This window comes from Bubalus kerabau, chromosome 8, assembly GCF_029407905.1.
Source record: "Bubalus kerabau isolate K-KA32 ecotype Philippines breed swamp buffalo chromosome 8, PCC_UOA_SB_1v2, whole genome shotgun sequence".
NCBI lineage: Eukaryota > Metazoa > Chordata > Mammalia > Artiodactyla > Bovidae > Bubalus > Bubalus kerabau.
Window position 1 is genome coordinate 25,056,974 of NC_073631.1, and position 10,961 is coordinate 25,067,934.

The window sequence follows — 10,961 nt, forward strand, 5'->3', positions numbered from 1 at the left end:
ATGCAGAGGTATAAATATATTTAAACAGCCCAAAAAGGGGGCTATTCTTCCATGGCAGAAAAATCTTTTATAGTGATAAAGTCATGCTTTCTGTATGCTCAAAGAGAAAGAAAACAGTAACTTTCAGTTGTTTTTAGCCTTAAATCAACTTCAATTTCCTAACTTTAACTTATATAGAAGTCTGAAAACTTACGCCTAGCTCAGAGCTGTTGCTGTTAGCAAAACATTTTCTATAAGGTACTGAGAGCTGACTTATATTATTATTGTTATTATTATTATTTTAAGTACAATGTTGCACAACAAAGGGAATAAAGTTTTCCTTTGAAATTTAACAAAGTACATATTTTCTTAACTGAATTAGCTTAGTAGTTTTATTAACATATATTAAGACCTTCTGAAAAAACTATATCTAGGCTATACGAAATCCAAATTTTATTTTTTTAACAAATATTTCTATTTTGCAAATAGATTCTAGATGAAATACATTTATATATTGTCAATAAATGCTGAAAAATAGAATATGTTTATTCCAACTGCTATCCCTTAGTCAGGTCCAAACAAGAAGTCTTTGTTTCATAGTTTAGAGTATTTCGTGGTACGAGAAAAATATGGGCAGTAGCTCCCTTTTGCCCCCTCACAATGACTCTTGTTCAACACTAAGAAATAGTATGGACTTCTGTAATTTAATGTCTAATTCTCAATTCCTCTTTTTTTTTAAAAAAAAACACACAAATAATCAAGTTTTTAAGCCTTTTCTCCTAACTGCATCACATGGAGGAAAAAAAAAAAATCAATGAGTACATATCCAATTTATGTTTGATTTCAAAAAGAAAGTGTAATTTTTGAAAAATAAAAATGAATGCATTGTAATAGCTTTGTATTGAGGGTGACATTATGCACATTGAGTAACAACATATCATTTAAAGAAATTCATGATAAATGATTTTGAATATAAATTTAGTATCAACCACTAAAGTTGAGGAGATACGATGGTATCTCTGCTTTTCAGCAAGCCTGATTATTAATGGAAGGTCACAGAAAACAAAAGGAAAACGCTTATCTGCACAAGGGCATGAGGTAATAATAACCTTTAGAGTAGAAAAGTTATTTTTAGAGATACAACTTTGACTCAAGTGTCATGGAAGCATGAAATTTAACTTACATCACAACTGAAAAACATTCTGCCCTGATAGGAGCGAATCATTGTTGACATTTTTCCTTAAAACTACTAACGAAAGGAAACCTCGCGGACATCTAGACCAACATCAAAAATAACGCTCAAAAGTTGCTATATATTTATATTAGCTATGTATGAAATATATCATTTCTCTCTAAGTTGTGTTAGCAGGTAAGCTTTAATGAGTAACTTTTAAAAACGTGAGCCTCTTTTAACTCACTTCTACATCCTTCTATTTCTGTCCTCCACATATAAAAGGTTCCATTTTAACGATGAATTACTAGGATACATTTTCTTAAAGCACCACTAAAAAAGCATGCTACCAGGATGTTATTAGAATGGACATTTGAACTCATTATTCCATGGATCAAATAATTGGAATTGCCTTTCTGTCAATGGCAATCTAATTCAAAAGTCAAAGAATCAATAAAGAATTGTACATGGAAAATGACAACATAAGTAAGTGGCTTTGGCAAAATTTTAAATAAGCACATTTTCCATTTTTTAACTGCTACTGTGGCCACTGAAGACACTACCTTTTCAATTTTCTTCAGAATGAGATGTGATTAAAGTGTGGCTTATATGTTAAAAAAACCAAAACTTGAAATTGCAATGTTAGTACTTCAAAAGAGGTACTAATATAAAGTTATAGTCTTCAAAAACATATTTTTGATCCCTGTTCAGAAATTGCGGTGGGGGGTGGGGGGGTGGGGGGAATGGAAATATATATTTTTGGAGAACACTTTAGTGAACCAAAAAGACTGGTTCCAATCTCACCCTCAAACAAATCCTGCTTTATCTACTCCAAATTTTTCCTTGGACATACAACACATTTCATAATCTATAATAATCTACTTATGACTAATTCATGGTGCACTTTGGGTCTACTTTATAAAAAGTCTTATAGAAAAAAACCAAATTAAACCTGAGAGAATGTATTGTTTCCCAAGTATTTAGGGACTCTGATTATTTTTTTAAAAATTCCTATGACACATCAGAACTGACTTGACTTTCCTGTCTAATAAATTTTTAGACCTGTTTAACTTTCCAATGGGATTCTTACACAGGGGAGAAACTTGGTTAATTGCTAATGATCTTTTTTTTAAAGGGTCAAGATGCCTTAAATTCTATGGTATCCTTCTTAGAGATAAAACATTATGAAAAGAAATAAGTAAATGGTTCACAGTCTGACAGCTTGGCAATGTTTTAATTTCTGGATGTCCAGAAGGACATAAATGAACAGATCTAGCTACCAACAAGTAAACTAATGTAACTTTGAGATCTCAGCTAATGTTGATCAAGATGTAGAATAAGTTAAAATGCTAATGCAAATATCATATAAAATTGCTAAAAATAAAAATAAATGTGCAGCCCATTAACAATAAAAAGAAAAATTCACCTTTCTTCTTACTATTAGATTTTTAAAAAATCAAGTTACTGTTAATGTTTATATCATCATAGAATTAAATTATTCTAAAATACAGTCTTGTTCATGGTTTGTAAAAGGAGCCCACCTGGTTATTCAATAAAACACTCCAAGGATTAATCCCTGAACTTATTTAAGCTTATAAATTCTTTTCCAAATAAAAGTCCATGTTCTTTCAAATACATCAATCACTTTCTAGGTTTATTTTATAGAAAACTAAATCTTCAGATCCAATTTATAGGTTAAGTTAATTATCACAGGTAAGAATATTCAGCTCAGAGTTTTAAAATAAACTCAGATAAATTACCAAATCACTTATCTGAGTAACAAAGAAACAAAACAAGTCAAAAGTGAAACACTGCACTGAAACTGATTATAAAATGGTAAGAGTCTGTCACAGTTCCACATTTTTAAATTCCAGGAACAGAGTTGCTATGCACATTCAAAATCTGCCAGCAAGTGCAGTGACTTGGAATCAGTGAGACTTAAACATCTTAAGAACCAACAAACCTTCCAGAACAATTAAAATAGATATTAGAAGGTATTTTGGAAAAGCAAATAAATTCCCTCATAAATGTAATGTTCTTACAACCTTCAACTCTGCAAAACTTAACAGACAAAAGTTCATGCAAGAGCCTCTGTGCAGATTTTGCTGAGAAAGTTATGTTTGAATATATGGTTTATGTTGCAATAATAAGTAATCTATTGCAGTAAGTTTCATTTACAGAGACAAGCAAAATGACCTTTAAATATAACTAAAATTTTCATTAACATACAAGTACAATCACTCTTTCAAAGAGCTCCTGGAAAAGCTATTATTTAACTTAAAAGCTTCATAAAGATTGTAGGAGCTCTTTGGAAAAACTAGGATATCAGCAACACAAAGAAACTTATTTTACATGCTAACAGCAATTTGATCAACTACAAGCAAGACCACCGAAAAACCACATCAGTCTGCCTCCAAGTAGCAACAGCAATGCTCAATTCCATTTTAAAGACCCTCTCTCTTCTTTGAACCATCTTTAAAAAAATCTGTTCCAAAAATTGCATGTTTCCCATATAATGTAAAGATAGAAATAACACAACTGTACTCAATGCTTAAATATCTATATTTTTCTCTTTGTGTTTCCCACAAGATATATAAAATAATAAAATTATTATTTCACATTTAGCATAACAAATCCAAAGGAAAAATTTCAAATTATAGACACCAACAAAAGTCCCTCAGCATTAGACATATCTCAAGTTGCATAAAGCTGTACTGAAGCAGTATCTCCTTGTTTCTATAAAATAAAGTTTCACACAATAAAAGATACAATAGATGGCAACACAAAATGTTATCCAAAAGCAATCAAAATTAAAAGCAATGCCTTTACATGTCTCCTTGCTACATTAAATAAATCCTAATACAAGCAACAAAATAGCAAAAGTCAATTTCAACAAACATCACATCATAGTAACACACAGAAAACATTTTAAAAATCTTCCAATCCCCCTAAGATTTATTTTAAAGCCATAGATATCCTTAGCATTGGATACACACCTAACGTTCTGTGTTGTGAGCAAGGTGGAAAGAAGACACTTGCACTTAAATCTTGAAGCATCCCGTCCTGATGAACCCAGTGAAACTAATTTCTGCCATCAGAAAAGTCCTCCACCAGAACACCAAATAATGATATGCGCTGCTCTAAAGGAAACAGCAAGCCGGGTTCTGGCTCTAGGAGGTCTCTCGAGGTACAATAATATAAACCTGATCAATTGCAATTAAAATCTGAACAGAGGCTTAGAACTTGAAGTCTTGGTGCATTAGTTCTTGCCAAAAGCAGATGTGATTGTGAGCTGGAAGCAATTTCTCCTGGTAATTTGTGATGACACTGGGTAGTGCAGTCCCAGATTCCCCAAAGACAAACTCATCAGAGGCTCTAATGTATGCATGACACATGAGGTGGCTCTTTTAGAGCTCAATTAATTGGGCTGAACATTAAGACAGCAAGTTCAGGACTTTTTTTTTTTTATCTTTCCCTTCTAGAGTTGCTTTTCCCCTCCTTTGAAAGCAATTTTTTGCCTTACCTTCTGCAAGCCATGTTTCCTGTAATTGACTTAGATCTTGAAAGAGTTCTAAAAAACAAGTCAAAGACATAAACAAAAGATTTGAAAACCTTTTAGGCAACATTCAATAGAAATGTTTGTCATGAAATTAGTCCTATAGATCAATTTAATTTGGGGAGGGGCATCAATAAAGAAATGAGGATTCATAACTTAATTATACCAATAATCCTGCCCATTTTGATGCCTACTAAGCAATGCTTCTCAGTATCTTTTTTACCCCCTTTTAACACATAGCTTAATAAATAAGCCTAGAGACCTCAAACAACACACTTACAGTAAACTCAAAAAGGTTGAGATGAAGGTGTGTCTATCCTCAGAAACTTTTTTTAAACATATTCAAGTCTTGCTAAAATAGTGTTGGGGAAAAATCAGAAAGACTAAATAACATTTTATTTCTGTCTTCCAAATCTTATATCAAAGATTTAATAGGACATGGTATAATTCTCAAAGTACTATATGTTTTGATGTTCAATGCTTCAAAACTCAAAGGGACAACTATTAAATACAAGATTTTAGAAGAAAATTTGTACACTAATAGGTTTACAAAAGTAAATAGATAATTCCCAGGCACCTGCTTATTATTAAGTGCAAAACTGTGTATCCTGTCACTGGGGAGGGAGAGGTATGTGTAACTTATTCCTATTTATATGAAGATTTGAAGAAGTTTGAGAATTCAATATACCTAATCTAAATGGCAAACTGAACTTTGATAATTAAATCTAAGTTTATTAAGTTTATTATGAATGCCCCCATACGGCTGGAATAATTGATAATATATTGACCTCCTATCAACAGTTCATAGAAAGAACCTGCAACTTAATTTCCTAAATATGTATTATAATTATTAATTAGGCCTTAATTATGATTCATTGACCACTTAAAAGGCCTATAAACAAGGTATTATGACCACACCATGTGGTCATCAAAACCATCTCTGAAAAGTTTGGTAACAGTATATGGCTTAGTGTAAGGAGATGGGAAACCAAACAGGAACTTATATTGCTCAACTTCTAATGGAGGAGAAGACAGTAATTAAGCTGCGTGCATAGCTGTCTAATTTGTTCCTCTGTGTTGGATATTTTCAAATTGTTACCTTAGTGTATGGGATTACTTATACGCCATATGGACAAAGGTATTTAAACACAAAATGGTTAAAAGAAGGATGTCACTCTTATTATTTCCTTCTTTCATTAGTTTGTGACAGGGCCATAAAACAGCAAACTGTCACATCACATTAATTGCTCCAAATACAAGTCTTGCTTAAATGCAGTCATGTGAAAGTTTATTCTTCTCAAGGTAACACTGAATGCTTCTCTTCTTTATGAGGGTGGGAAGTACAGGTAAAGAGGGGGAATTCAGCTCTAAATCAAACCTCACCTTCTGAATCATGAGCCAGATCTCTGTTAATGAATTTTCTTTTCCTGACATTTGTTGGTTTCTCGTTACAATTTCTCCCACGCTGATTCTACAAAGGGAAAGATAAAATTCTTTTAAAAGAATGTAAACCTCAGATGTCACACACACACACACACACACACACATGCATGCATGCACACAGGCATACATAAGTCTACTGGATCCTCTCCTTAAACAGAAAAATAAAAGTCCATGGTATCAATCCCAACATCCATTTTCTGCATTCATTTGACAGTGAAAGCATATGCTGAGAATTCAACAGCCAGGGAGAGTTGCTTCCCTGTGCGGATCTGAATACACTGTGTATCAGTCATAGATTCATGGTATCTCAGCATCAAAACAACATTAAGCAATTACACTTAAAGTCGTTTTTAGGCTAGATCGAAGCTAGATTAAAACACAGTTGAAGTTTATTCTCTCAGATAATCCCCTAAAAAAAGAACAAAAAGAGAGTGATGAAATGAAAAATATAAGAGAGACAATGAGAAAGAAGAAAAAAAAAGAAAGAAACAAAACCCATGTAAACAAAAAAGTGTCAGCATTTGTCTCAACTTCATTCTTTTCAATGTGGCAGACAAACCCAGCCAAAAACTTTGAGTGCAGCAGCTGCTGCTGCCCTCCTTCTCCTCTTCCACTCATCTTGAGCACTTGAAACAGAAAAAAAAAGGGGGGGGGGTCTTAAAAACAAAACTATGCCTTATCCAAATCACTGAAAGGTAAGCTCATTTTGAAGACTGGGCTTCTAGAAGCAGAGTCGCCCTACAGTGGTAACAAAGCAGATAAAGTATCTGCAGTCCCAACCCCCTTGCCCCCCCTCCCTTCTCACTCGCCCTCCTCCCCCCTCTCCCCTCCGTCGGAGTCAAGTTTATAAACAGCAACTTTCGAACTGATCACTCACATTGGTGACCATGTAAGGCACTTGCTGGTCATAAAATCCATCCATTCTGCTGCTCTTCGCAAATCTCAGCTCAGTGTTTTATATTTTAAGCATTTAGCTGGAGATTTCCTCGGGATCTGGACTTCTATCAACCTAGAGGGGAACAAGATGGCTTTTAGGCTTAAAAAAAAAAAAAATCATGAATGAAGCTCTCGAATTTGCATAGCTAATTATCCTCCGACAGTCCCATTCACAAAAATAACCCTCCCTATACAGCCTCCTTCACCTGGATCCAAAGAGAGCCAAGAGAGTTCACAATTTACATATTTTCCTCAGTAGCAAAAATTCGAACAAGAGGCGATGTATTTATTTTCACTCTCGATGTTTCCCTGCGCGGTCGGTGTACCCCGGGCAGCTCTGATTCGCAAACGTGTGCAAAACTAGCAATGGCGATCAGCGAGACTTGCTTTGCACCTAACGGGACTAAAGAGACGGAGACACCTCTTTCGTAAGGATAGTTTTTGCAACCCACAACCATGCAATTATCTGGAGAGACATAAAAAGTTGTCGGAAAGACCCACCTGAAAGCCACGCTAGGCGAACGGCTGCAAAAAATTCCCTCCAATTTTAATAAAAACATTAATTATTGCCCAGCACTTCCCCCTTGGAAGCCGAAAGCGCCTCTGACAGAGCTCAATTCGGTGGTTTTTCCTCTACTTCTCCTCCAGGGGCCTCCAATCCAAACTGATGGATCGCTGCCTCCCATTGGCTCCGCGTCTCTTTCACAAGATCAGATTTCGGGCTGTCAATCAGGAGGCTCGCTGCCCCTTCTCGTGAATCTCCCGCGCCCCTCTGCCCAAGCTGGTGCTGTGCCTGCCGGCGCTGTGACCACAGCCTGGAAACTCCACGGAGCAAATCGGCTGCCGTCCTAACCCGCTGCTTATTGTTAAGGCGCCTGGGGACACCGAAGCCGTGTGTATCGAGTCGCCAGTTCTCCTAACTGGTGTGTTTGGTCCACTATCGGGCTGAAGCACTTTCCTAAAGCACTTTCGTTCGTGTCAGATACATACTCTGAAGCGCGATCTTTCAAGACCGTGCGTCCTTAGTCTCCTACCTCACCTCCCTCGAGATCATCAGTCCCTCCACTTTGAACTTGATAAGGAACCCACCTCGCAATACAGCCTCGTTCCTACTAAGCTTTTGGCCCAAGTTCTCTTCCCGTTTTTCAACGCCCACCATCACCGTTATGATGTATCAAAAACATTTTTTTTAAAACGTCATCCTCAAGTCAGTCTTTCATGGGACAGTAAGATCTGTGGGGAAAGCCCTTGGGAGAAGCAGAGGAATTGCTTTTTAGAAGGAGTTGCGTTGGGAGAGGGAACTGAGAGAACTACAGAGCTATCTAAGTGAGGAAAAGTATAAAATAAAATGTGTCCCACGTGTGCACTGCAACTAGGTGTTTCGAGTACCCGGTGGAGGTGGGGAGAGGCAGAGATGGGTTGGGGTAGCTCGGATATCCTAGGGACTCGCACGTTTCCTGAGCTTTTGTTATGTATACACGGAGGAGGAGGGTGTCACTTACTGTACTTGACGCTTTCACTTCCTCTCCAGTTTTTAAACTGCTAGAGCCGGGAGTTGGTGGCGAGGGGAAAAGGGGGGTCGGGTTTCAAGGACAATGACTAGGACGTTAAAAAGGGAGGGCTGCAATTCTGAAACCACTTGCCTGACCCTCCAACTGGGATTAGAGCTGTAAAGAGTCACTTAAGAAAGCCTCGGCCCAACCGGGGCTGAGAGGCCTCGGAATGACACCGGGGACTCAGCGGTGTTAAAATTCATTTGTGATCCTGGTGGCGACCAGAGCTCAAGACCAAAGGAAATTTTCGGCAGCTGTTCAGCCCGTTGGGAAACGTGCTGCAATTCTCAATTTCTAATTGAAAGTTTTTCTTTAAATGGAACATTATGGAGCCATATTAAACTGCAGTATGAGCGCACAAGACTCAATTTCGGACCCATGGAAGTCAAGGGTCAATTTTTTTTAATTAATAATAATAATAATATTAAAAACCTTAACACTGGGGAAACACCCAATAACTGTGGACAGCAAGGGCACACACCGTGAGTTCTTTAAAAGCAGTGACTCAGAGTTAGCCGGTCCTAAGGCGCGCACCTACAAGTATTTTAAGCGGGAACTGCACATTTACCCCTGCCGGGGAGAGGTTTGGGCGCAGCCTGGCTTCAAGGCCGGCACAGTGAGGCTCTCGGGTACTTTCCGAGGGTGCAATCAGGCGGCAAGCGTGCCCCGCCGCCCAGCACTCCCTGGATAGCCCAGCCCCTCTAATCTGGGCAACAGTTTCCAAAGACCTTCTCTGTGGCTGGAGCCGGACGGGTAACCAGGGTAACAGGAGGGGGCGGAGCTTCGGGCTCAGCCCCCGCGAGGTTCTCTCCTCAGCCAATAACGTACCGTCTGTTCCCAGCCCATTGTTGTTTATTGCTGACCCCGCAGCGCTCCGCTAGGAGATTGGCCGCTTTAGGGAAGGAGGCGGAGCTTCTCCTTCCCTTGCACCCACCTTTCAGCTCCATTCACAAAATTCCGGCCTGTCTTGGTCACGTGGTGGGGGCGGGGAGCGGTAGGGGAAATGACACAACAAAGGCCCAAGTTTTCCAAACCACAAAACTTTTTTCTGCCTCGCTACCTCCTCCAAGCCCCGTCAACCAACAAATATTAGAAGATGAGGAAAAGTAGGCTTGGGTCTTAGAACATAAAGGGCGGGGGTTGGGGGCGGGGGGGTGCGGCGGGAGGAAGAAATCAAAGGAAGACTCGGGGTTAATTCCAGGGTACATTGCATATGAGAAGAGCTGCAAAAGAGGAAAGGAAGAGAATTTAAGGAGAGGTGTGAGAAAGCGTTAAAGACAAACTAGGAACTTTTGCTTGTTGCTGCAAGTCACTGCTTTTAGACTGACAAGCAGTAAAATGGATTTCAGTTTTTTCACAACATTCTGTAATGTTCATTTCTACCTTAGATGCATCCCATAGTTTATTAATTTTTTAAAGTTTCCTTTACGAACACTGCAGGCTTTCGCTGGCTGACAGTTTTAGTTTCCATTTCCCAAAACTTCACTCTTTCATAGGCACCCCAAAGCACTGCCGCTTCTCCCCACCTAGGCTGGATTGACCAACAGAAGCGGAGACTTAATCCTCGGATTTGATTACGTATTGCAGGGGCTCCATATTTCCCCCTTTGGATTCTTTAAACGAACTCAGCTTTTAACTGTGTGATCTTAACAGCAATTGAATATGATGATACATATTCAAGCCAGGCTACAGCTCAGTTTTGTTGAAAGAGTACACAGTTTTGAGATAAATCTTTCTGTATAGCAAATGGACTCTCAGACTATTCTCCCTCCTCTCTTTCTCTTCTGTCCTTTTTCTCTCTGTCCTTTTTGTGCCGTGATACTTAGTGAGACACTAGCTTGTAGTTTGGTTACTGTTTATCTTCTATGCTTGGCGCTGGCAAAAACCAGTAGACCCAGTGGCTGAAGACATTGAAAGGGCTAAAAATTCGTTTTTCAGAAAACATTACCATTGTGGAAAATGTCTACAGAGGCAGCTGTTCTATTCACAGAGGAACGTCCAAAGTTGCACAAAGTTTCCACTACTTTTAAAAGTGAGTCTTTAAAAATCAGCCTAGTAAATGCCGGTTCTTCTTGAATGGAAAATTTCATTTTGGCAGGATTTCAGGCATAGAATGGCAGAGCAGAGGCCAAGAGGCTTTGACATTTATTTACTTCTATTTTGAAATTCCATTTGGGTTTTGAAATTAAAACTCTTGAGAGAAAGCCCATTTCTCTCCCCCCTCCCCCCATAAAAATCCATTTCTGAGGTTGGAAAGTTTTTAACTTGCATATAAAGCTATTTAAATCTTTATAGTTCCTTTGCTGTTATTTAATAAAATAAC

The 10,961-nt window shown here is 38.1% G+C and overlaps 1 protein-coding gene across 2 annotated transcripts in view; it reads right to left on the minus strand.

Annotated features, from left to right (window-relative positions):
• ETV1 (ETS variant transcription factor 1) overlaps positions 1-8,566 on the minus strand; it is a 98,534-nt gene extending 89,968 nt beyond the window's left edge. Inside the window, exons 1-5 of one of the 2 annotated variants that reach the window (XM_055589885.1) lie at positions 7,587-8,564; positions 7,292-7,488; positions 7,027-7,158; positions 6,090-6,177; positions 4,674-4,721 (exon numbers count right to left, since the gene is read on the minus strand). In XM_055589885.1, coding sequence (XP_055445860.1) covers positions 4,674-4,721; positions 6,090-6,177; positions 7,027-7,071 — 181 coding nt within the window. In that variant the 5' untranslated portion in view covers positions 7,072-7,158; positions 7,292-7,488; positions 7,587-8,564. Of the gene's footprint in view, positions 1-4,673; positions 4,722-6,089; positions 6,178-7,026; positions 7,159-7,291; positions 7,489-7,586 lie in introns of both variants that reach the window. The other variant, XM_055589887.1, reaches the window with a different exon arrangement.
• Positions 8,567-10,961: the final 2,395 nt, after the last annotated feature.